The sequence below is a fragment of the Triplophysa dalaica genome, chromosome 1 (assembly GCF_015846415.1).
Source record: "Triplophysa dalaica isolate WHDGS20190420 chromosome 1, ASM1584641v1, whole genome shotgun sequence".
Taxonomy (NCBI): Eukaryota; Metazoa; Chordata; class Actinopteri; order Cypriniformes; family Nemacheilidae; genus Triplophysa; species Triplophysa dalaica.
Window position 1 is genome coordinate 15,246,294 of NC_079542.1, and position 27,258 is coordinate 15,273,551.

Below are 27,258 nucleotides of genomic sequence, written 5' to 3' on the forward strand. Positions count from 1 at the left end.
AGGGGTTGGCAGATTGTCGTAGAACATTAGCGGCAGCCCGACATAAGGGATAACGAGTCTTAATGTATCACATAGGGAAGTTAAGGTGTAGTTTATAAACTGATAGACCTTTGAAACCCTGAAGGAATATTAAACCGACAGAGGAGAGAAACTAGACCGGTCATCATTGGGATTCAGAGAGAAGGTCCAGATAAAGGAAAGGGAGAAGGACACTTGTCTCAGTTACATAAGGTTTGTTCAGTAGCTTAACATCTGAGATCACATATAATAACAGTTATTCGATTTTTGATAGATGAGTGTTTCAAAACCTTGTCAGCTGCCTACCTAGCAGCGTTTTTGAGCACCGCGTGAGCGCACTATGATGCCCAATCTGTATACGTAGGCTCGTGGGATTTGAGACGCTCATAAAAACACATCACGAGAGAATAAAGGGAAAAACGTAATATTTATATACAATGACAGAAGACTAACGACTTGACACATTGTATCCAGCTTCGGCATTTCTTTTGACGTCTGATTCCTGACATTTGACTGACAAAAGTGTAACTCGAGCAGTGTTATTGGAGATTTTGTGACACGTGCAGGTAAAATCCCCAAAAGCGTTTATAGAACTTTCCATGTCTCATCACATCTTTACACCAAGAGCCACAGTCGGTCTTTAGAAGTAATACAACCACAAGACCAAACGAATTGTGTTTGCTTCATTAGCGACCCATAGCGAGTATCGTCTCAAAAGTTAATAAAGCTTTGTGTTTATGACAAGATGGTAGGTTGATATTGATTGAAGGCAATGGGGTCAGTTTTATTGAATATACATTATATTAATTATAGAACAAATATAGCATATTTCTCCTGCAGTAGAAGTAAATCGGTTAAAGGAACAGTTCACCCAAAAATGTTAATTCTGTCATCATTTACTACCTGTATAAGTGTTTTTGTTCTGATGAACACGTAGACATATATTTGGAAGAATGCTTATAACCAAACAGTTCTCTGGCCCCATTAAATGCCATAATATTACTTTATAATTTTGTTGAACACAGAAGAAGATATTTTGAAGAATGTAGTACAGTTAAGTGTTCTGAGCAACTTTTCGTTTCTCTCAAGAACTGTTTATTACAAGCATTCGTTCAAATATCTTTCTCGGTGTTTAACCAAACAAAGAAATGTATACAGATTCGGAAGAACTAGAGAGTGAGTACTTCATGACACAATTTCATTTTTGGGTGTAACAGCATAAACTGTGTAATAGTGCTTACTATAAAACACGGATGCTATAGATGCATTGCAAGCATGTATTTAACTGATATTTAACTTTAATTCAGAGAGACTTCCTTTTGACTTACATTGCCTTTTAAAGGGCCGCAAATCCAGGGGTTTTCTGCAATGTAAAAATAGTCTGTGGTATCCCGTGAATGTCTCTGTAAAGTTTCAGCTCAAAATACACCACATATCGTTCATTACAATATGTTGAACATGGCTATTTGTGGCTGCAGTGGAAAATGCGGCGTTTTTGTGTGTGTCTCTTTAAATGCAAATTAACTTCTGCTCCTCTCCCTGTGTGCAAAATATGAGGTAGAGCGCTTGCATATGTGCTTTGGATGACATCAAGACAAGCAATATAGCGGAAAGCGCAATTAAAAACATAGACAAAAGACAAAAACATAGATAGAACAACATATGCTGACCATTTGCTGTATGAAATGTTGGCCATTGATGATTAATCATGTGCATGCATATACGTAACTAACAGACATAAACACGAATATAGGCATAAACATGCATTCAGAGTACTTGTATATGACAGACACGTATGTAAAGATCAGCAACCAGGTGATTTAAGGCGATTTAAAAACGATGTGTAAAACTTACTTCTTCCGGAGATGAAGCTTGATCGCGAACAGCTTGTACGGATCCACTCTTGAGATTTTTTTTTTTTGCTGAAACCCATGCTATACTGACAGGCCACCGGGTCCCGGAGCTTAGATTTTTTTCAACCTTTCCGGCTACCAGGAGCTCTAGCTCCCGACCAAGGGGTCGCATCGACACGGGGTCAGCTTCATTTGAATGCCCAGTGGAGACCTTTCCAACATGTCCCATCTCATCAGAAAGGTCTCCTCCCTGCTTCCTTTTATGTTCCATTTTTACATCCAACAACAGCACACATTTTTTGTTTCTTAGACATTTTTGTCGCCGGCTAGTGGCTACATCTGCTCTTCCCTGAAAATGGCTGACAGCATGTCTCTGGCGGTAGGAAGACCGAAGCACTCATAAGGCGGAGTCTGTGAGCAGTCATGGGCAGGCGTAAATCAGTATGACATCAGATTGTTAGGGGATCGCCAACAGCCTGTTTTGTGTCACTGTTGTGGTTTAAAGAAGATACCAAAAAGAAGAATAGATGGATTTGTATAACTACAGTGTTTCTGCACACACGCTGGCGACAAACATTTAAAATGGCATTTTCTGGAATTGCAGCCTTATAATGTATACATTTTATCTGTATGTGTGTTCTTTAAAAATCAAACCCATGACCTTTCTACTGCTTAGTTTACTGTTTATTTTCCAAAAGAGAGAGGGATTTATGGGATATCCAGAAAATATATATATTTATTCTATATTTGTTACTTCTGGTCATGTAACACTGTGACAAATAGGATGAACGTTTCAAAAGAAGGCCTTTGTTGTATTAAATGGTCTGACTTTTGGACAAACCAGTTTAGTCTTGTAAACTTTGTCTCTGCATTCTTTGGTTGCTGAGCAGCTACAACAAGGAAGTGTGTTCTTCTCTAGCAAGCAACCACAGTAAACATATCTCTATTTGTTTATAAAATGAAATATTAATTGTTCTCTTCTCTAATAATAACACAGTCAGATACTTTAATGATTGATGATCTCAGATTAGTTGCTCATAAACCCAGAAGAACTGTAGATTAAATTAGGGATGCACGGAAATGAAAATTCTTGGTCGTAGCCAAATAAAAATTAAACACTTGGCCGAATACCGAACACAGAACATGACTTTTCGCATTTCTTTTATTTATTTGACCAATGTTTTCACTATTGCATAAACTGAATGGTCAAAAGTTGCATTTTATATTTTGTCTTGCTTTTTAAAAGAATACAGTTTAATTTTAAATATAATTGAGCAAAACAAGTAGGCTAAATTAAAAAAACTTGAGGCCTCTCCCTTCTTGAATAGCCTATATTAGGCCTATAACTGACTGCTGAAAGAATTTACAGTTCTCTGTACTCCTAAAACAAAACACTTCATTAAAAAGTGTCATTCAACATTATAAACGAAAAATATGAAGAAACGAAAAACTGTTGGATCATCATAGGCCACACTGCAAAATGTTTCAACGAAACAACGAAAACGCATCCAAGCAAGCAATTCTGACTGACAACCATTTAAGTTTACTCCGCCCACTTAAGTTGACTGTTTTTTTAGAAGGTGCCCTCTTGGCCGGTGTTGTACTGAAAACACACTCCCTGCCAGATTATGCACCCTCTTTAAAAATAAGCTTGTTTGTCTGCCGATGTCTTTAGATGACCATGTTGATCTCTTTAAATCACGTCCCCCTGACATTAGGTTTTAGGCCATCGGGTTTCCTGACCTTAGGTGTTGGAGTTTGGTGTAGGTAAGGGAATATGTCAAAGTATGTTAAATCATGTCCCCCTGACGTTAGGTTTTAGATTTGGAAGTAGACGCAAGGCACCGGGAACATGTCGTTATGCTGGTTTCAATCACGTAGAGGTCGGACGTGGTCACGAGAAAGAAGGCCACCCGTCTGTGTCTTTAAGGTTTATATCAGACTGTAAACAGTTACACTGTGTCCCGATAGGCTAATTCTAGACCCCCCTCCACCCCTATCCAAAAAATTCTGGCAGGGTTACATTTTTCAGCACAACAACGGCACAACAAGTTACGTGCTTATGTCTTTCTCTGACACACACTGTCGACACTTAGCTGCATTAATGACGTGCGTCTCTCTCTCTCTCTCTCTCAAAAAGCATTGCTTTTTGTGCTATTTTCTGCCGAATATTCGTTTGTCCCAATGACAACTCTGCCAAACAATGATTCCCAGGTCTTAACTGGTATTCACAATGAAATAGCTCTAGCATATTAGTGGTCTTTTTATCTTTTCTGATGAATTTTATGAGAATTTTAACATTTAAAATAATCATGTCCTATAAATAAGCATTCAAACCACTTAACCATAGTGCCCACCACAAACACTTGATAAACTTTAGTCTGTTGAGTCCAGGTTTGGAAAGATCAGAAGTGATCTGCTGTTGGCCCAGCCAACAGCCACTTCCTAATGCCCATGTGTGAAGCCAAGAAACAAGTTCCAGAGAGTTCAGCAGCCGTTTCACATCTGTTCACACATGTGCGCATTTGCCCTGAATGCTATTTCAAAACATTTAGGGAAAGAATGTTCAACATACAATGTAAGAGATCGGAGGAAGGCAGATAAGAGGATTTTTGTTGCATAAATCTGTATTTCTTGGATGATTTTAAAAGTTGAAGTCAGGAATGTAGTGGCAGGCAGGTGTGGTGAAAGAAAAGCTGCTTAATGATCCTGAAAGTTGGTGAAGACTGGGTGAAAGTGAAGGTGTATTGAGCAAGAAATTAAAAACAAAATGAGTAATTAACAGGGAATTTTGTTCATTGCAATATGTGCATTATGCAATAGGAGAGAGTCATTTGTAATTAAAAAAGTACTCTACCATGTTCAAATACCTAAAAAGATGCTCTTTTCAGATGTATTCAAAGAACTGGTATAAACATGGTTTCCTGCCTACAGTGTTGATAATGTCAACAGCTTTTGTAGTGCTAGATATCCAAAACATAATTTATATAATTTATTTTTAATATTCTATTTAAATGTGTATACTCTGTTGTACACTAATAAGATGTTTCTTAAGCAATACCAAACTACTACTTTGAGCATGTTGGAGTAGCCTGCAGGTTTAAACATTTTTCTCTTTAAGTTAAAATATTGGCAGCAAGTAGCATTTTTTTTGTAGGGTGGATCAACCTCGGGAAATACCATTAAGACTGTATAGCATATACATGTTATTTGTCTGGGCACATAGCCTGGGCTCTTGCCGCTCTGTCAACCCTCCATGCAGTCAAGTTTTAAGTGATGGGTGAAAAGAAGTGTGTTTCTAGTTCTCCCACAGTAGATGTCCTGGCAGCTGAATTAACTAAAGCATGTACAGTATTTGCTGTTGTTCAGTTCAAGCGAATGCATGTAAAAAAAATTAACAAGAAGTTAAGGAAATAAATAGCCATTTGTAGATCAGAAATAATCAATTAAAATGCAGAGGAAGAATCAGTGTTGTGCCATGATCACCTCTGAGCCTGTCCTGAAGGACACTGCAGATATAAATAACACACAGATGAGATCCAGCTGGACAGCTACTGCTACTACTCATTTGGTCTCTGATTGTTCATGACAATTTGTTCCTTGCAGTAAAAAGTATACATCTAATATAGAGAAATAGAAATGTGTAGTTGCAAACTGTGTTATCACTGGGTTAAAGCACAGTATGGATAAGATCAAGAGATCCCAGAGTGGACAACAAATATGATCATGATACGTTTTTTGTGTACGATATAATAGAACTTGCACGTAGTTGATGGTTTGACTTCCTCGCATGGACTACCCACCCACACAAAAAACAAAACCCGCCCTCTATCAATGACCCTCCCCAGTTCTGTCTTACAGTGTTTGTTACTCTCTTTCCAGGGCCACTCGGTGGTTGCCTTCATCCTCAGTTTTGGAGTGGAAAACCAAGTTCCGTGCCATGGGGGATTATTACCAGATCCTGGGTGTACTGAGAAATGCATCCCAGGGCGAAATAAAGAAAGCGTAAGTACCCCGTGTTCTGTTATGGGCCGCTATTTTTAGACATGATATTTGAAATAGTGCAACAAAGTGGTTAGTTTATACTGGCCACTGGAGACCTCTGCTCTTTGCTGCTGGATCTTTGTCTGTTAGTGTGTGTTTCACATTATCTATCATGTGATATTTCAATTCCTGTGTGATTTGATGTGGAGGGTGTTAATGGACAGTCAGAGAACATAAGCATTTTTTGGTTTTCAAATACATTGTATCCTTAAGCTCCGCCTTGTTCATTCGGGGTTCATTCACTCTTTGGAAAGCGTTGTGTCCTCTTTTGTTTTTTAGGTAAGCAAACCACTATTGAAACGTGATTGTGTAGGTCATCGAAAAAGTTCTGATGGTTAAGAGGGGAATGTCTAAAGCACATAGCTATGGAGGGCAGACTCTATTAAAAGATGTGCAAAGGACAAATCCCCATGTGTATGGAGTGTTTGGTTAAGGCCATTAACCCTTCTGTATGCTGCTGGGTCTGTATTGCTGATTCAGGCCTAGCATGCAGAGATGCTGACCTTCTGTCACACCTACTGAAGTCGTATTGTGTGGCCTGACCTGTATTGTGAGTGGTTGTTAAGTTGTAATGTTTTAAACTGTCCTCTTTTATGATGACAGTGTTTTATAATGAAAATATTTGTGTTTTTTATTTTAGTTATGAACTGTTATGAATTGAAGTGTAATGCATTTCGGTTATTACCCATCACAAACTGTGTCTTTTGAGTTTTAACAGTATTCATCCTTACTGAATACTGATTTCACATTTGCTCTAAATGTTTGCATGTTTGTTACCATGATAACATTTTTGAAGACACAGCTTCAGTCAGATTGAAGCATTTGACTTTGCCTAGTCTGCTTAGAACTAAATCGTATCTTAAAATTGTATTTAAAAATAGATGTGTGTGTGTGTTTGTTTCCTACAGGTACAGAAAACAAGCATTAAAGTGGCATCCAGACAAAAACCCAGACAACAAACATGATGCGGAGATAAAGTTCAAAGAGATCTCAGAGGCTTATGAAATCCTGTCAGATGGTATTGGCTCCTTTTATTGTGTAACAGATATAATGCACTGCTAATTATTTCACAATGTTACTTTTGCCAATTGTCGTTGCAAGTTGACTTTTTATATTTTGATAAATTGTTGTAAAACGGATGCCAAGAAAACATCCACCATATGCAAGTGAAAATGGCTTGAGGTTCTCGTATGCCGTTTAAACTGTCGGGAAAGAACTGTCCTAGTCTAATAAGGCATCATTAGTGTGAGGATTCATGTGAAGAATCAGGAGCAACTGCTTGTAGAGTTTTAATAAATGTCTATTTGTATTGCAGACAATTTTAAGAAATAATGACGATATGCAGCCACATAAACATGCACTGGGTCCCAACATCTCCTGGGACTCCTAGGCCAACTAACTGCCATTTCCGAAATGACCCCCTTTTCATCAGTCGGGCAAAACCATTTAATTCATATGGGGGTTCCCACAAAATTACCAAACCACACTCTATTTAAACAAATATAAATAAGGAAAATATTTTCCACTTTCATGTGAAATAAAATAAATAAATAATTACTAATATAACAGTATAATATAATATACAAAAACACAAAATACAAAACCTTATAAACTAAATTAATCCAAATCATACATTCCCAATAATTCTCAGAAAGAATATAAAGGTATTTGGGAAATAGTACACCCATTTAATTGCTAGCCTCTCACTCATGCTGCCGCCAAGAGTTATGGTGGAACCAGGGGTAAGAAAAACAATAATATTTTTCTTAAATAAAGATTTGAAACCCAAATATTTAGCTTGTTGTTTCTTTGGGTGTGTCTTTCTTTTTTTAATAAATTACTAGCGTGCATTCTAGCAATAAAATTAACAAAGATACAATTGTTTTTTCAATTATATTAAAGTACAGCATAACACTTTAAATAAGCAGTGCATATTTGGGTTCACAAACTAAAATATAAAATACAAATGCATAAGCAAACAACAAACTGAAAACAATTTTTCCAAACATTAAAGAAACAAAACAAACGTTTAAATGATTTATAAACCATATTTATAAGTGTGCCATTAGCCATCACAATTAGTTAGATGGTTAGTTAGTTAGAATTAGCACTGTAAAAATCCAATTTGGAAAATGTTCTCCCAACAAAGATAAATAAGTAATTTGAACACAGAATTTTTAGTTAAAAGAGTCAAATTATTGTTTTGGATACACTAAATGAAGATTTCTATGAAGATTATTTTGTTGACTGGACTTAGGTTGTCAAGTTTTTGGCCAAAATACGTCTTTGCCCAATTTACAAAACAGTGTATTCTGAACAATATTTCAAGAGTTTGAAAGTTCCCAAGAAGCATTGCAAATGTTCAGTTCTAAGTTTCTAAATGGTATTTATTTTAAAGATAAGTGTTTAAGTTCTTGCTGGGTTAAATTAAGATTTAATATCATTAACTGTTTTTATCATTTACTGTTAGTGTTTAGAGTTTTTTGATGAATGATGTTTTTTGATTGTTATCATGGTTGAGGTTTGTGTGTTCAATGTTGAGGTGTAAGTACATGACACAACGTCAAAACTGGTATAAATACACTCAACACAAACTGTGTAAACAGTTATTTGATCAAAGTTTAGGTCTGTTTGAGGCAGAAAACACGTACCATTGTATTAAAAGGCAAATAAATTAGTTTATTTTTAAATAACTAATCTATATTCTCTGTTTATGGATAGCCAACAAAGAATATTTTGTACTGTTGTTCATTATGTAAACTTGACTTTGTTGTGACAACTAATGACTTTAATATAATCTTTTAAGTTGGGTTGACTTCAGTCTGCATTTGTTGAGTTAACTCAAAAACGTGGTTGTGATAGGTTGCCTTATTATTTTAAGTTGACTCAACAATTTGTTTTACAGGGTTAAAATCATGGGCGTTTTAAAACAAGCATGTTTAAGTGTGACACACGTCCTCTCAGTGTTAAGAACAGGAAAGATTTTTTAGCGAAACCAGACACTCTTCTGGCCTAGATTTTTACTCTCCAAGCCAACATTTCTGAACTGTTCAAAATTGATCCACTGCGTTTGTCCTTTGCGTGGAATTGCACATCTTCTGCTTTTGTGTAAGCATGTGTATTATTTGTTTGTGTTATGTTTTGTTGTACATAACTGATCATTATGTGTTTTTTTATGTCATTAGCTAAAGCATAGGATGGATATTGTATTTTGTGTGTTTGTGCTTGCTTGTAAGTGTGAATGCATGTAGGGCTGCATGTTGCATTATTTATAGGGAGAGTAGAGACATCGCAAGTAGATTCTAAAGAATATGGTGACCATTTGTTGGAATGTTGTTCACATATGAGTGAATAGACGTTTCACAAGGGTTATTACCTGCACTAACCATGTTTTTAACAGAGTTATGCTAACATTTTGTCAGAATCAGAGTGTTTGTGCAATTCCATGTATAACAAGAAGTAAAGAAAATTTTCCTGTATTTGTTACACTAAAGCGCGTGTTATTTCCGGGACCTACTTCATAGCCTCTATGCCATAGGTTACGTGTCGGTTTTCATTTACACTTCTGCGTCGCTGTCTGCATTGACCGACAATGACCACTAGGCGTCAGTGCCCACGCTCGTATTACTTGTGTAAGCAAGACTCGATTGAGAAGAATTAGCAGTGATAGCGGCAAGTACACGGTTACTTTTGTTGCAGCTTGAGATGTTAAGTACATATGAACAAATGATTTACTGACGCGTTTCTGAAAGAATTGTCTTTGAGTAAACATAATGCTATCGCTGAGTTTTTTTTACCTGAGGGAGGGGTTCAAACAGACCAATCAAAGCCCTTACAATCCGCGTAGGGTCCCCGTTGAGTTGACGCGTTATTACATTTTTGGAGAGGTGCGCTTCAGGCTATGGCATAGGGTACGCGGCTCTGTGTAAGCTACGCCATAGGTCCTAAGCACAACTATAAACTTTGCTTTACTGTGAACTGTTATCTTTGTTCAGATTCACACAAGTGTGACACACACATCTGTAGACAAACATTTGATCCAAAGAAACAGCAGGACTTGGGCACTTTGGTGATTTTTTTTAGACAAGTTAAATTTGAGACAAAATAGGTTTAGGTGTGGGTGGAGGAGTGTGTCATTAATGTGAATCATATTATCACATTTGTATAATACCTGTTTATGCCGTGTGAATCTAAAAGCCACACTCTTGTCTTTTACAGAAAACAAACGCAGACAGTATGACAGATATGGCAGAGAAGGAGTTTCTAATAGAGGTATGTGATACGGTATTTCCATTTAGTTTTTCTTAATATTTTGTTGTTTTAATTGCTTTTTTCTTTTGTTAAATAAAGGAAGCCATTATGAAGAGGACTACTCGGGCAGATTCACATTCCGTAATCCAGAGGATGTCTTCAGGGAATTCTTTGGAGGCAGAGATCCATTTGCAGATTTCTTTGGTATGTGTCATTTTATTATTGATTTAATAGAGACATTTGTATGTATTTAATGTATGAAATATGTTTAAAAGTTGGACTGTTTAACTTGCGTAATTTCAGCAGAAAGAAGTTCTTCTTAGTGGAGGAAGGTTCTTGAGCTAAGTGTTAAAAATAAGATTTTAATTCTCAAGGCGAGAAAATGAAGGTCATGCTTGGAGTTATAATTAGGTAATTAGTTTTTGTATGAGATTATTTTGACCTAGGTTCTTCAGCCGATAAGCTTTTTCTGTTAATTCATGACTGATGTATCTTATAGGATGTGCAAAATGTGCTTGTAACTTGTTTGTGTATTATAGCAATATATTTTTACATCAAGACATGATATCAGGGCACTCAATTAAAGTCGCGGCTCACTGTTTTCCGCAAATATCATTTACGAGTTTGAGCAATGGGAGATGGTGTTTACCTGAGACTTAATCCCCTTGATTTAGATGAAGATCAGATCACATTTTATGACAAATTTATTCAGATAACAATGAAATTCCAAAGGTTCACATACTTTTTCTTTGCCACTATACATACATGGTGTTAAATCACTTTCATTTTCTAATAACAGGCAGTTATTGTTACATTACTTATTGACTGACTCATTCAGTGATTCATCCGTATAATCCCCTCCTTTCTGTCAGCCCACTCTGATCCGATTGGTCAGATGGTCTAGTCTGCTGTGGACATGGGGCAGGATTACACGGAGTGACGCTAATCTGACCCGGAGCAGAAATTAGAACAACAGACGACTTCTGTGCGTGATTCAGAGGCGACTCCTTTTTTCACAATAACTTTGTTATTCGTTCACTTTCGGCTTTACAACTTGGCAGACTGCTTACATTTACACACATCAACATTACACACTGCATGAAATGTAATTTTAAGGACAATGTATTAATTACTCTTTAATATCCTAATGATTTTTGCCATAAAAGAAAAATCACTACTTTTGACCTATACAATGTTTTTTTTGGCTATTACCACAAATATTCCCGTGCTACTTAAGACTGGTTTTGTGGTCCAGGGTTACACATGTTGTTTTAATTGTGACCTTTACCAGCGATTCAGAGAACTTAGAGGTGTCCATTTTCACCATTCACGTAGATAGGATTTGGTCTCGTATGACTGAAATAGCTGCCTGGAGGTGTTGCAAATTGGTGTGCCAAGGTTAATAACTTCCCTTAAATGGACTTTGACTAAATTTTTCTGTTTTAGGATAAAATTCCATTTTATCAGCATTCAAAATTTGTGTGATGTGTTTTTAAAAAGTTTATAAAAGTAAGAATGCTGACAATGGATCGCTAATACTAAAATGTGTAGTGTTAGACACAGCAGAACTAAGTAGTCATCGATTGAACACATCGATGTGCCACCCTGTGCCTACTGGCCCTAACTGCTGGGAGCGCATGGCATAATGCCAAGTGTGTAGAACATACAAGCACTCTAAATATGGAGAGGGTGCTCAGAACAGCAAGTGGGTCGAGAGGGGACCAGGCATCATCCATTAGGAATGTTCTCAGAAATAGCTTCTGAATAAAAGAGGAGCAAGAGAAAGGGAATGCTAATAGCTCTGGGGTGAGCGAGAAAGAGAGAGAGAGAATGTGTGTTTGTATTCAAAAAGTAGGATAACATGCATGTGCATGTCGGTGCAGAATGTCAGAGTGCTCAGAATGATTTCTATGCAGTCCAAACGTACTCTCGCTGAAACACTTTCTTTGCTGACATAAGGTCATTGGTGTTTACTTGTGTTTATGTAGCCATGACAAGGTTGAGGGCGAGTTAGAATAACAGTGTGTGCAAGAACATAGCGGACAGGGTTTAGACTGCCAAATCAAACTGCTTGGAGGAGATGGAAAAGGTTCTAGTGCTGAGTGCTTAAAAATGGAGTAACCTTGATCCAGGAGCAGAGAAGGATGTCGAGTTACACTGGTGGTGAAAATATTATGGGGATCAATTCAAATAGATCTATATAACCCCCACCCATCTTGTATTTCTGTAAAAAGGTCAAATCAACACTGTACAGCCACGGAAAAAATTTAAGATACCATTTCAAATACTTTTTTCTGTTTTTCAAATTTACTATTAAGTCTGTGTTTTTTATATGAAAAAAAAAAAACATTTGAATAGCTACTAACACTATTCTCTCAAATTGTAATTTAAAAAAAGTTTCTATTTGTATTTATTTGCAGAAAATTACAACTGAAGAACCATGTCAAAACAACAGACAAGATACTTTTTTTTAGATACAACAATAATATAGTATTTAGGAAAAGGTTTTTTTTTCATTTTTGTTCATTTTTGTCCCCTTGAGGAGTGAATTCATGAACTATTACCGTTGTGACCATGCACATTATGCTTTATTCCCAGGCTGTTCCTGGAGAATGTTCCTGTAATAAATGTAGTGGAGTCACTTTGAATACAATATTCCATTCATACAGTACATGATGTCAAGTAGCTTATTTCTGTTCTGACAAAATACTTGAGGTGTTGCCCTCACACTTATGAGGATTATGAAGGAGAGGTTTTAAAGTGTGCCTTTAGTACATCAAGCCATGTGTTCGAAGGGGCAAAGAAAATCTATTTTCCATGTAACGTCTGTAAACAGTTTGTTTACTGTTCACAAGGGTGCGAGGATGTGACTACAACAGAAATACCAAATTAGTGATCTCTATATAATGAACCAAGTTCTTTTGGTTTCTAACCTGAAATGCTTTTCTTTTCATTTGAACTTTTTATTCACTTGTTGAACTGTGGAAATTCTTAACCATGTCTGCTTTATTAATTTATAATCAAATTTATACACACTTGAAAAAATGAACTTTGTTCTGTCTTTGGATTCAGCTGATGACCCCTTTGAAGATTTCTTTGGTGGGCGGCACAGAGGTGTAAGCAGGAACAGGATGGCAGGTTCATTCTTTTCTGGATTTCCACCCTTTGGTCCCCCCGCTCCTGCTTTTGACATGGGTATGTTCGTGTCTGTGTACCTGTGTACTGCTTTTTTACTGGCATACGTTTCTGTTTTTGTGAATCTATGTGTGCTTCAACATCTCTGCAGGTTTCACCCCGTTTGGTCCGATGGGTGGAGGGGGCTTCAACTCGTTCTCCTCATCTTCATTCGGAGGCGGAGGCGGCGGAGGAGGAGGAGGAATGGGAAATTTCCGCTCTGTCTCGACATCCACCAAATTTGTCAATGGACGAAGGATTACCACAAAACGGTACCAAAGAGCGCTCCGCAGTTGCTTTTAATTTGTTTCTCGAATAATGATTCAACACTTTATGCATGTTAATAAGGCATTTGCATATAATGTTAAGTTTCCCACTTAATACTGCTTATACGTTGGTTGCTTATTTGGTTAAGATTTTACTACTTATGGAAATAAGAGGTTCCTTCTCTGAGTTTAACGATACTAACTATAAAACGTGTTGTTTCAGCATTATAGAGAACGGCCAGGAGAGAGAGGAGGTAGAAGAAGACGGTCAGCTTAAATCTCTCACAGTCAATGGTAAGGAGCAGATTCTTCGACTGGACATGAACTGATCGCTCAGTTCTTCAGCTGAACGTTTGAAATGTGTAACCCAAACATTCCTAAACATAACCAACCCTCTCAACCAGACAGCTGGCTACCAAAACTGCACTCCACTAGTCAACAAAAGTATGTCACATGTGACACATAAGAGCGCTGTGTGCTTTTAGCTGGTGCCGTCACCTTCCGTACCGTGAATCACACAGAAAAACAGGGTTAAACTTCATTCCAGCTTAAGCTGTCTTTTTTTTTTACTCCACGTGGACCATTTACTTCTCACAAGACCTCAGCATGAACAAGCGCAATTCATTATTTTCAATCAGCTGATGGTCTTTCATTGTTGTTCTGTTAATCATAAGTGCTTATTGCCTTCAAACTGGAAATAAAAAAGCTGTATCTGCTTCCTACAGTAGAGCTGTTCTACTGTTCATCTAAACTTTTATTGACAGCAAGCTTTCCTATGGCTCAGTGGTTATAGAGCATGGAACTTGCAATGGTAAGGTAATGGGTTCGATACCAGGGGATTGCACATAGTCAGAAACAAATGTAAAATACAAAGCAATGTATGTCGCTTTGGATAAAAGCGTCTGCCAAATGCATAAATGTAAATGTAAACTGTTCAAGTCTTAACATCCACACTCTTAATATTTAATATGAGCTGACTGGTGTTAGTAGTTACCATTTGTTCATGATACTCAACTGTTGATAAATTATTATGAGATTGTGTTACTCATATTGGCTTCTCATCTAACTGTTGCATAACCTGAGGCTTTCCACTATTTTAAGAATATAATATAATGTGTGACTTTACATGCTGGATTTTTTCTGTTCTTTGTATGAAAACAAGAAAACCTGGACTAAGTTTCAGGTTCAATAAACCTTACTTTCACATTTATGGAATGTTGCATTTCTTTGCATGAACTGACTTTTGTGTGCAGATGTTGGTGTGTCCTGTTGCTTGGCTGATGCCTGTTTCTCACATGCGTTCCATAACAGCACCCACAAAATTAAAAAATAATACAATTGCTTTTCAAGATGCATCACCTTGTAAATGCTTGCCTAGAAATTATTCACACAGGCATGAGCACATAACCAATGTTTGTGGTTTATTTTTGTGTCACTTTACATTTAACAAGAGAATTGCACCATTTATTAACAGCAAGTGTTTGTGTAAAAGTCACATGCTCCAGCAGCATTTTAACAGCATTTCCAGTGTTTAGATCAATCAACATATGTTCATTTATCAAAATTATAAAGCTCATAGTTATTGACCCTCTTGATAGTTTCATACCCATTAAGTGAAAAGCCATGATGACAGTGGATACTACAGTAGATTTCTTTGAATTTCTTCTGGAAGTTTAAACCATAAAATTACATTTTATGAATATCAGGTATATGCACATGTTCATGATTCACAATGTATCATCGTGTTAACACAACGGTAATAATTGTGAAGTGTTCATTTCGTGTGATTGTTAATGATGCTGCATATACTGCACATCATTTACACCCTCACTGAGTCATATTGTACACTGTTCTCTTTTGACATAATATTTTTCACAGACTTCTCTGTTACATTCTGGCTCTCACTAAATCCTTGGAAACACCAAGGATTTGGTGAGAGCCGTAATATTCTAGGGTAATATGTTTGTAGTTTTCCTTTGTATGTCATGTCCTACTGAGAGCAAATTTTACTTAATGGGCCAGTTTTTTCCCTGTTTTCAAAGCTTTGATTGTTTTTTTGGGGGTGTTTAACAATGGATGTTCATGTTTCTAATCTAAAAAAACGTTTTATATTTCACATATTTCAAGTCTATCGTCCACCGCTGTCTCTCTTCTCACGAAACGACTAGATTTCTTCCGGTTTCTTCAAAATCCCGCCTTCCAAAACGCTCTGGTAAAGCTTTCCAGGTCTGTCGTGATTGGTTCCCCGCTTAGAGCGTGTGTGTGAAGATGTCCCACCCATACCATATTAGCGAGTTACGCTCCTCAAGATTTTGTGATTGGTTGGCCCCCCTCTCAGTGCATGTGAATTCATAAGCTTTGGCTTTTAGCAATAAACAGTAACAATGGCGTCAACTTCACTTCATCAGTTAAAAACATGCGGATCGATCGAAGTGTAACGGAGGTCTGCTAGTGCATACGCAAACGACAATCTTTGTTAGAGCCAGGGGAATGACACCGGACAAAAATGGCGTCAGACCGGTGACATAAATAATAGAGTTGGATAATAAAACAAGCAGATTGACCAGGAGACTGCAAGCAGGACTTCAGAGGACGTTTCATAAAAGTGTTTTAGACAAAGATATGCGCACACACACACAATATCAGTGTATTACACTTTCACAGCCGACGTTAAAGTCATGGAAGCTGTTATTTGACAGTTGGTTATCTTAGAATGTGTGTAGCTGAATTTTTACCAGCTGCAGGACTGTGATGAAAGTAAAAGTAGTTTAACTCGCAGCTCAGTAAAATGTTTACAATCTCTGATAACCAAACACTACTCCAGCGGCTGTTCCTCTTCTCTGAGGAAGATCTCGCCCCTTTTTTGGCGTATTTCTGTGGGCGGAGGTTATTAAAAGCACTCGGAATAGTGACATCATGTACCCGGGAAGTAGAGGGCTGTAGTCCGAACCCAGCCTATCTGTAGTCCTTGAAAAGCGAATTCTGTTAATTTCGTTTGGCACTGAACTTTGAGCTTTAAAATTTTGCAGGTATTATTTATGCTCTAACAGCAACATTACACACTAACTAAAGGTTGAAAAACGGGATTGCGGGGAATATGGGATCTTTAAAATTTCCTTAAAATCTTTAAAATGATCTTTAAAATGTGATGACCATTCCGGTGGACGCAGGTTCTGAAGGGGTGAATTAAGTAAATTCAAATGAAAAGTTTGGTTCCAAAATGTTTTTTTTTGTTAAGTTATCAAGATTTATTGTGTTAGTTGTATAGTTTTTGTTTTGTTATTACGGCTTAAAAAATAACAACCAACTGCAGTTTGATTGATATTACTTGGAATGCACAATAAAAACATGATTAAAAAAATAAGTTATCTCAAGTTTGGAACCAAACTCTTCAAATATACAGTAGGCCTCACAATTCTCCAACAAAGCAAACCAGATAAGTTTCTAGGAAATCTAATCAGCACGTTTATATGAGAGCATCATATTGGCGTCCTTGTTAAAATGAATAATTGATACGATAAAGAATAATTGTAAGAAATCAAGTTTCGACTTCCTATGGTACTGCACAGAATGGACATATTCAGTGGGAATACGGTTGAATTCAACTGAATCTCAGCGGGAATAATTCAAGCAAATTTGGAGGATATACTGTATATCACGAGGTTCAAATCAGACTTTTGATTATGGGATGTGGAATAAAACCTATGGCCAAGGGCTTTTATTTGTAGTACAATAGCGCCCCCTGGAGTCAAAGTGTTACATAAGCGTCTTTTCCTGATTACATTTACATCTAGATTTGTTACAGTAGCAGACTCTTTTATTCAAACCGACTTGCTAATGAAGCAGCAGCATTATTTTTCTAATAATTACATTTTCCATGTCCCTAAATAAAAACAATAACAAACATTTGCTAATAATAAATGCCATGTGAAGGGCAAAATAGTGTATTTTCCAAGCAACGAATGGTTAATTATACTAGACCGCGGGGTGGCGCCATTTCTTCAGTGCTATGACATGATGTGGAATCGACAATATTTGTTTACAGCATGTTTAAAGAGTAGTATCTATTCACAAGTGTTCACAATTTGTCATTCCGTGACACACACAACACATATACCAACATTCAAAAATGTATGTCAAAGCAAATGGGAGATTTTTTTTGTAGCCTAGTCAATTGTGCCAAATTGTAATCCCATGAAGCTTTCAGAAATGGGTTTTGGTCACGTTCAAAAGTCTAAAATAGATGCCAGTGTTCTGGTTGGAGTGTGTACTTGGGTTTAAAACAGGAACATTTTGTAAAGTGCGTGCACGGCCAGAGTTATGGATACACACTATTGGCTGTTACTGTATAAAAAGAATATTACAGGTCTATTATTGCTGGCTTCATTAAACATGAGGAATATGCTTCCCTGGGTGTGCAAATGATGCTTGGTGTTAGACATGTTGGCTGGAAGAGTTCCAATATATTTTTCAGAGGTCCTGCTGTGACTGCTATCCAAAAAACGTATTTTGTATGTCACCTAAATGAAGGCAACAGAAAAGAGATAATTAAACAGAAAATAAAACACTATATTGTATTAACAGATTACATTTATTGCCATTCAATTTTTTCCCTCTAATATTTATTAATTTCTCCAATCAAAGTAATTAAATGATAATGGATTAGGAAAACATTTTCAGTCTTATCACCCCGGTAACCGCCATATAATAGCATAATATTCTGATCTGCAAGAAAAACAAGGACGTTTTTAACAATGAAAACACCACCTTGAATCCTCTCCTTATTAAATGCATCAGCCAATGACTGTTTATATTTAAAAAGCTAGATATCATCTCCGCTGCTGCCTTTCACAGATGAACACACTGCTTGTTATTCAAAGCTAGATGAGAAAGAAAACCTTAACGCTGAGAGCTTTTACTCCGTTGAGAACAAATTTTTGGGACACTTATTTAACCACATACCATCCCTTGGATTTAGACGCCACACCGTGATTTGCTTGATTGCATTTCAGAGAAGCATCTGAATGTGTTTGTATGAAGGTGTGCAGTTGGTAATACAATAGGAATGGACAGGTTCATGGAGACAGTAATAACACGTCCAATCATACGGCTGAGAAATTGAGTCTTGAGCGTGGTGCTTTTTTCTCTGTTTGACCAGGCTTATTATTCCTTGTGCTCTTTCTGTCTCTTTCTCTCATCTGTTGTCCTTCTCCTTTCTTTCATTGATGTGTCTTATATCCCTGCTGAAAAAAACATCTGTTTACTGTCAAACCCATTATAAAAATGTTTCTTGCGGTGCACTTCGAGCCTTATTACAATTCGCCAGACAAAATATATGGGCTTTTTATTCGTTTCCATCTGCCAGATAACATCCCACCAAAACATTACCAGGAAGGAACCACAGAGATCATTATAATGTCCATTAAAACCGATAAAATCCTCATTAAAACCATTACAGTGAATTCAACAGAACTTCTGTGATGGTTTCAATTGTCTTTTAAGATGGGAAAAAGTCTGTTGTTAAAAAAACAAAAATTGTAAGATGTTATCACTATTATTGCTGCAACCTGTTGAGAAGGTTTTAGGAGATCCATTTTAAAAAGAACAACAACATCTCCAGTTGTCACCTTTGGCACCTGATCATTGGTTCTTATCATGTTGATCCTTTTTTCTAAGCTTAAGTGTCTGCCAGACAACATGAGATTAGTTAAGGTTTTGTCTATGAAATGTATTCTATTTTTCACCTTTTTAGGGGGGTGGAGGAGGTTTGGGAGCAGACGCACGCCTGTTCCGGAGATGAAAAAAAGTCCGGTAGTTTGAGAAGCAGCATCTGTCCCTTTTCTTCTCCTCTCTCCCCTTTAATTACACAACACAATAGCCACGAGATGTGCCCATAATCTGTTCGCATAATCAGCGTCTCTTTTCTCTCTTCTGAGCCCCTATTCCGTACGCTAATTCAATATAAATGTAAATTAACACGCAAAAAGAATAAAGAAATCTCAATCTATTTACATGACTAATCACAATAGAAGCGTTCCACATAAATATGAATGAATACATGACGATTGTGTGTGTGTGTGTGTGTGTGTGTGTGGGGGGGGGGATTGAGTGGGTGCAAGGAGTGTGTAGGATCTGTTTGAACTTTCTTATTTTAAATCCACACAAAAACAATAGTCTGTGAATGGCTGGTTTAGACTCTAAAGACTCTGTCATTATAAGTGTACAGACTTTTTTCAGGTAAAGGCTCTGCAGAATTCACATAATCCAGTGAATGACATTGTTTTTTTATTTTGAAATGTGACATAATAAAAAATTAAATAAGGAGGTTAGTACAGAGTGCACTCCATCGTACAGGTACACTATATGACAATGGTATAACCTGTTGCCCTTTTCACGTCACAATGTCAAAAGTTTCATTGATTTGCAAAATGTAAAATTTTACAACTTTATGGAAATTCTGATAAAATATTGTCAGAATCTCATTCTTTTTAGTGTAGACAAAATAAGTGTATAGAAAACAAATTTGATAATTATTTTGCTTTTTACTTGTATTATTTATTTTTCAAATGTCAAATTTGCTAAATAGCTCGCAGCTTTTGCCTAGTGTCAGCTGGTCTGTTCAAGTAGGCCTATAGAGCCCATAAATGGAATAAATAAAATTTTCTGAATCAAGACGTGGTTTGGCATTATAAAAAGATGTGAATGTAAACACTAGAGACCACAAACTTGAGAGGACTTTAGATGTTTTGGTAATACTGTACTTGCAAGCCATGATCTGATATAATGCAAAACAATATGTCAGTTATTCAGAATTATGCCATTCTGAATCAAATTCAAATGATTATGTCTAATGTGTCTTTTCAGATGTAGTGAAGTAACACTATTGTATTAATGCACAGCATGAAATGTTGTAGTTTGCTCTTTGTATTTATTCGTCCTTGGCAAATGCAGATTATTCTGTTCCATAAATGCCAAATTTATGTTTCTTCTAATTCAGTATGTAATGACAGACAATTCACCCAATGTTCCATCTCATCTCTCTGTTTATGTGAAAGGTTCAGCAATTAACTAAATTAACATAATGCATGATTGATGACTGAATGTTTGTGCATTAAATATTATCATCATAGATAGTTGGGATTGAGTATATTTTGCATAGTTATGCTTCTTTGGGTTTTATGTCATACAATGTCATGCATTAGATCCGTATCTGAGCTGTATTAGGTTCTCCTCACAGGTATCCCCGATGACAATGCATTGGATGAAGGCTGCAGACAAGCTGCTCTCCCCAGCCCTGCTCCACACAACCGTTACCTCAGAAATGTGCCCCAGAACCCTGTGGAGGAGGACGATGAGAGAGGCCTGCCAAATCTGGGATTTGCTAAAGGTTTGTATCCAAGCTTGATGTGCCTGTAGGGTAGAGGCAAGGGGCATCCTTGCTGCGTAGAAACCGTACTAAATTTGATTTTACAATCATTTCACAAAATGCGTATATGCTTGTGATTCGTAAAACAAACGTTCGCACAGAAAACGTGTGTATGCTTCTCTTCAGAAATCTATAAATCGCAAATGATCTTGAAATTGTGTGCAGCTGAACACTTCTCTGTATACATTTGCCTGTTCTGATGAAGACAGAGAAAGATATTTGGATGAATGCTTGAAACCAAACTGTTCTTGGCCACCTTTAAATGCAATAGTAGGAAAAATTGCAGTGGTACTCAAAAGTGCCCCAAAACTGTCTTCTACATGCTTCAAAATATATGTTTGTGTTCAACAGAACACATTTATAAGACAATTACAAATGGTGTCTAGTCAATGTTGGCCAAGGATTGTTTGATTACAAGCATTCTTCCAAACATCTTTCACTGCCAGAGCGATTTCTTACATTGTTAAAAATAAAAGAGCTTCACGATGCCATATAAAAGAACCGTTTTTGTCTACCATTAACATCCGAAGTGTGATATGACACAGCTAAAACGAATATTATCATTTGTTTTAGATGTAATACAATGTGTATACACGATTAAAGGTTAAAATACGCTGTATTTTCCACATCTGCATGTTTGTATGAACTCTTTGCCCCGCCTCTCTGAAACGCGCGGAGTTGGAAAAATGCTCATGAGCATTCGCTTTTAGATAAAACGCATCATTTGGTCCGACACTTTAATTTTTGCAATTTTATGTGTCTAATACATGCATGGGCAGCTTATAACACACCAAAGACAGATGAACACGTGTTTTCGCCAAATGACCCCTTTAAACTAAGCCGCGTTTGTAAACCGGGACTAAATGTAATACTAATTTTAACCTATGGAGGCCGCCATGTTCTTTTTCGATGACGTAAAATGGTTGCACGCATGGGCAGCCAAACTGAACACAGACACACTAAGTAGTTCTTCAATAAATATAAGGTGCTGTAGGATAAAAATATATATACAAATAAAGTTAAAATAATAAAGAAAATAAAGACGCTATTTGGTATGTTATTATACGTTTTAGTATTGTTGGTCAGAAACAATACAAACATTAATAACCAAAATCATTGCGAATATATACACAATGTTTTTAGCCATTATAAAAGGCATTTTATCCTGATTTAGATTTTTTTATGTAGAATTTACATCAATAGCCTGTTGTCTTCTCTCCCTCTCGGTCATTAGATGGTGGCTAATATTCACGTGAGCACTAATACAGAATAAATTACCAGACCACAAGCATCTTATTATTGTGTTTATCAGTATATTCTCATAATGTATATAGTATACGATGATGGTGGATGATGATGTCTTAAATAGTCTTAACTCTAAAGACAGTAGTTTAAAGCTATGATTTAATGCATGTTTACCTTGAACAGACGCTTACTGAACGCATTCTTCTTTTATGACAGGCTGGCTTGTGTCAAGAGGACATACCGCCACATAATGTCTCTATGTATTTATGTGTCTGATCTTATGTTTGACGTCTCATATTTTACTGTTAGATATGGACATGTCTGTGATTTGGCTGTAGCATTAAGAGAACGAGTTTAGGTGTCACGGTTTTTGATGTAAAAAAATGGTGGCCTCCAAGTAAATATTCAAAGTTTATGAATACTGTGACACTGTTTTTCAATTTCACTTTTATAAAGTGAGTGCCATTGTTAAAATATTAAGCCATACATATCTCTATACCCAAGGTACAGAAACTCTCCTTATAACATCATTTTATTTATCCGTTTTACTGAAGAGATCTTTTTGTAGGATAATGGTTTTCTTATGAGCAGGGTCTAACCCAGAAAGATAGGAACCATTAGCAACGCAAGCGTGTTGACTGGCTGAACGCACATGACAGTTCAGTGTTTTAAAGTCACCATGAAATCAAACAGCAAAAAAGTGTTTTACACAGTGTAGCAGTGATTATTATAAATGATTTATCCGTGCACACCACTATTTTTTCTAAATTAAATTGCACGTGTAATCTTTAACCCTCTCAGCGCCATTGAGGAGTTATCTCGTCATTTAAAAAAAACGTTTCCCCGCCAAAGACGAGTTTTTACGGCAATCAGTGTTTGTACTGTTGTACAGCAGGTGGCGCTGTTACACACTACTGGGGAAAAGTACAGAATCCCAGAACCTAGAACGTATATGTTTTAGCGTTTTTAATGATTGTTCTGAGTGGAATCTGGGCGGAATCTTTGACAAAAAACGTTAATTATCTCAGCTGTTTATTCAAAATGATGCATTTTTGAAGAAACCTACCCAGTGTGATAAAAAACGAACACATGAAGATAGAAGAATAAGATTTCTTTTGTTTAAAAGCTGAGACTCTGTTTGTCCGTATATTCTTTACAGAAAATTTGCTGTGAGCCATTAAAGTTGGGTGAAAATGTTAAAAAACGCTGGTGTAGGCTGGCAACTTTTTGTAAAGAGGCTGGCGGCGAATGAATTAATACAAAAACGTTAAGGTCCACTTTCCCTCTCAACAACTACTCTTCACCACATGACGTTAGCAACAAAAAAAAGAGGCAGGACTATACTCACTGTCCAATGGCCAGGCACACTTACAACAAACCAATCAAAAAAGGTGAGGCTAAATAAAGCCTTGCACTACATTTTCAAATCAGAAATCAACTTCCATTTCATGGTGACTTTAAACTGTTACAAGACATAAACATACAGAAAGCTAATGTTAACGGTGTTTACAATTTGTCTATGACTGCACGTTTTTTTCTCTCTCTCTGTAGGACTATAAAGTGTCGTAGAAGTTTACGCTTCTAGTCCAACTTTTTGCTCTTTCAATGGCAACTTATTTGTCCTTGCCAGTATTCCAGAAAAACTCCACAGACAACAAAACATGTCTCAAATCGCTGTGTTCTTCAGTTTTTTTATGTTTTTAAATGCCACTCTGCCGGCCGTTTTACTTCACCCTGGGAGGTCCTAATGCCGGTGAGAATGCGATAGGGGAAAAGCCCAGAGGGAAAACTTAGTTCAGATAGGATATCCCTCTTTACTCGTTTCGAAACTTTGTTCCGTATATTATAAGGTAGGAAAGTGCCTCCTGTATCCATCAGAACAAAAACATGTATACAGATCTGGAACAACTTGAGGATTAGTAAATGAAGACAGCATTTTTATTTCTGGGTGAACTGCATGATAGGACCTAATTAGTAATGTGTCATGTAGCCTAATTATTGTGCTCATATTACAACCAGATTTTCTATTTTCTAGGTATTTTTGACCCTAGAAGAAAGAAACTCTTGCTAAAGGAGATGGACAGCAAAAAGAAACGGATGCCAAGACTGGCTCCTCGAATTGGGGTTTGGTTTTAAGAGTTGCGAATGAACGTCTCTTAGAAGAGGAGTCACATGAGAGAATATTTTGCAACCCTTCAAAAACCGAGCTGCAGCATTTTGATAATACCAAAATAAAAATGAATTGCAATAATCTAGCCTAGTAGTGATGAATGTATGGATTGCCATTTCCAGAGATTTTTCAGATATAGATATGGTTTAATTTTAGCTAATAATCGAAGTTGAAAGAAACTGGTACCGATTACAGAACTGATATGAATGTACTGAATAGTGTAATGCAATAAGTTTCATTTCTCTGTCTTTATTGGTCAAATTCTTACATTTACATTTGTATTTATTTGATTCATGATTTTAAAGCATTTTGAAGGACATTCTCCTTCAATTTGTTATCAGTCATAGGTCAATTATGGCCACCTGGAATACATTTGTTGATGTTTTAAACTATTTAACTGATCTTCTCATTCTGTACAATACTGTATGTTTACTAGCTACCGAATGAAGTAACTTGCTGCCTTTTTCCAGTACATATATAAATTTAATGAGGGTGATATATTGATCATTTATTATAATACATATTTATGTAAGGCACATTAAAATGTGTATGTTTGCTATAGATTTGGCGCATTATGCATTGTGCAGTAAATTATCGAACATATACGAAATATTGACAAATGTAAAGATTGCTTGAAAGCGAACAATGGAAGTGACAAATAAAGGTCAATGCTGAAGAAGGAATGATGAGAAATGAGAGAACGGGTTGGTAGGCCCAAAGTGGAAAGCGTAAAGCACTAGGGAAAAAAGAGGGAAGATTTTTGAATTATTGATTCACCAATGTGAGAGAACACGTTTTCACCATATATGTCTTTTGATCCAGATTTAAGCACTGTATCAATATTTTAGAGAATATTCCAAATATGGCATGTGCCTCGAGAACTGGGTTTAAATGTTACCCCTCTTGCTGCATGTAAATTCTTTTTTGTACATGAAACCAAAAACTACATAGGCATTATATCACAATGCAGAGTTATTATGAAAAGTCAAATGATTCGGATGTTTCTTTGATGCTTTATTGTTTTTGCCTGTGCTTTATGAATATGCTTTACTGATTGGTACATGTTATTGCTTCTGATTGTGATCTGCACAATCTGTACCTTTCTAGCAGATGTGATTTTCTTTTTCAGTATTGGCAGCATCATATTTCTGTAACTTGGCAAGTATGTTTGTGTTAAATGTTTTTTCAATTTTCTAAATACACCAATAAAGCTTAATATAATGATTATTATTTTATTAATTCATTTGTAAATGTATTAGCAGTAATTGAAGTATGTGAAAAAAACTAAGAAGTCTCAAACATAAAAAGTTAAAGTGTAGTGAGAAATGCTTTTCCCAATTCAAATTCTTCCTACCGATTGAGAGAGCGAAGTGTCAGGGGTATCAATCCAAAAAGGACTGTTTATGGGTCAATGACAAATAAGAAAATGTCAGGTGGTGCGACCATATATTAATTTAAAATAATATACATTTAATGTATTTAGCACTGAGTATTTTTCCCCTCATATATAAGAAATTTAACATAAAATCATGCCAAAATATTTTATTAAGAATTTTATTGAGAAAATTAACATTTATTTCTCAGTTTTGTTCTCGGTTTGTATGTTCGGACGGTCGCACCACCTGACATTTTTGGTCTTTCAAACACCAAAACTCAAAAAATCTATTGAATTTCAATAAAATGAAAAGGGTTTCTTATAAAGGACATATTGTAGATCCATTTGATATATGACATGTATTTATTCAAATTCTTTTTAGGAAAATAATGAATTTGGACACAAAAAATACATGTCACGTCATTGACCCTTATAACTTTGCTATTCAAATCCAGCATTATCATTTTAAAGATTTTATCATCTAACTGACACTTCACACTGTGGCTTAGCAGTACCAGTTGGCATGTAAGTAAGCAACATTGTAAAGGAAAGCGTTGTGCATGGAGAAACACTAGGTGGAGATGTTTGTCAGTGCAGTGTGCAGAGAACTGAACACGTGTACTTATATTACATGTTACTATTATGCAGTGTGATAAAGAAATTAAAAAATGTTTTTTGTTTATAGTGATCTGAAATGTTGCATTTGTTTCTCCTTTAATATGAAATGAGCATTTAGATAACAATAAAAACATCAGAAGATCAACAGCCTAAATGCAATTAAAATATCAGTGGTCTTATTCCAAATATAACATTCATCAAAATATTACATCTGCAGCTGTCAATGTGGCATCTCATAAACTATGTATTTGGTTAAAACTGATATATTTGAACACTAGAAAACATTTTTGTCTACAAATATGTGTATCTATGTTTTGCAAGCATTGTTTTGCTGATATATGTTAAGTTTCAGAAACTGATTTCATAGGCAGCATTGAGAAGTTAGATCTCAATCTATACATCAAAAACATTTATTTGGAAAAAACAAACCAAAATACCAGGAAGCACCGGTGATAGAAAAATGTTCCACATACTTTGAATAACATTGGTTGTTCAATAACTCTTGTTATTTATATTTCCTTATATAAACAGCGGTGAGAAGTAGGCTATATAAGCAAAAGAAAGATGTACAGAGAAAGGCACAACTTCAGGACTGGCTACCCGAGGAAAGAATGCTATCTAGCTAGTATTTTAAATGAAGTAAAAAGCAAGTTGTCCCCCACTTATCAATGCTACAATGTTTATGTAATATTTAGGATAGTAAACACCTTTTTGACAGATTGAGTTAAATAATGGGTGTTAAAATTCCTTAAAAACAGAAAAAACGGTCTGAAGTGTTATGTTGTAACACTATGGCCGAATAAAACCCATCACCTAAT

At 36.2% G+C, this 27,258-nt stretch overlaps 1 protein-coding gene across 1 annotated transcript; it reads left to right on the forward strand.

The window, feature by feature from the left end:
- Positions 1-25,674, forward strand: dnajb6b (DnaJ heat shock protein family (Hsp40) member B6b). The gene is made up of 10 exons (XM_056751078.1): positions 1-231; positions 5,754-5,876; positions 6,824-6,933; positions 10,134-10,187; positions 10,266-10,370; positions 13,239-13,361; positions 13,453-13,612; positions 13,830-13,900; positions 20,844-20,993; positions 24,313-25,674. The coding sequence occupies exons 2-10, from the start codon at positions 5,812-5,814 to the stop codon at positions 24,411-24,413; spliced, it is 939 nt and encodes a 312-aa protein (XP_056607056.1). The 5' UTR covers positions 1-231; positions 5,754-5,811; the 3' UTR covers positions 24,414-25,674.
- The last annotated feature ends 1,584 nt before the right edge of the window (positions 25,675-27,258 follow it).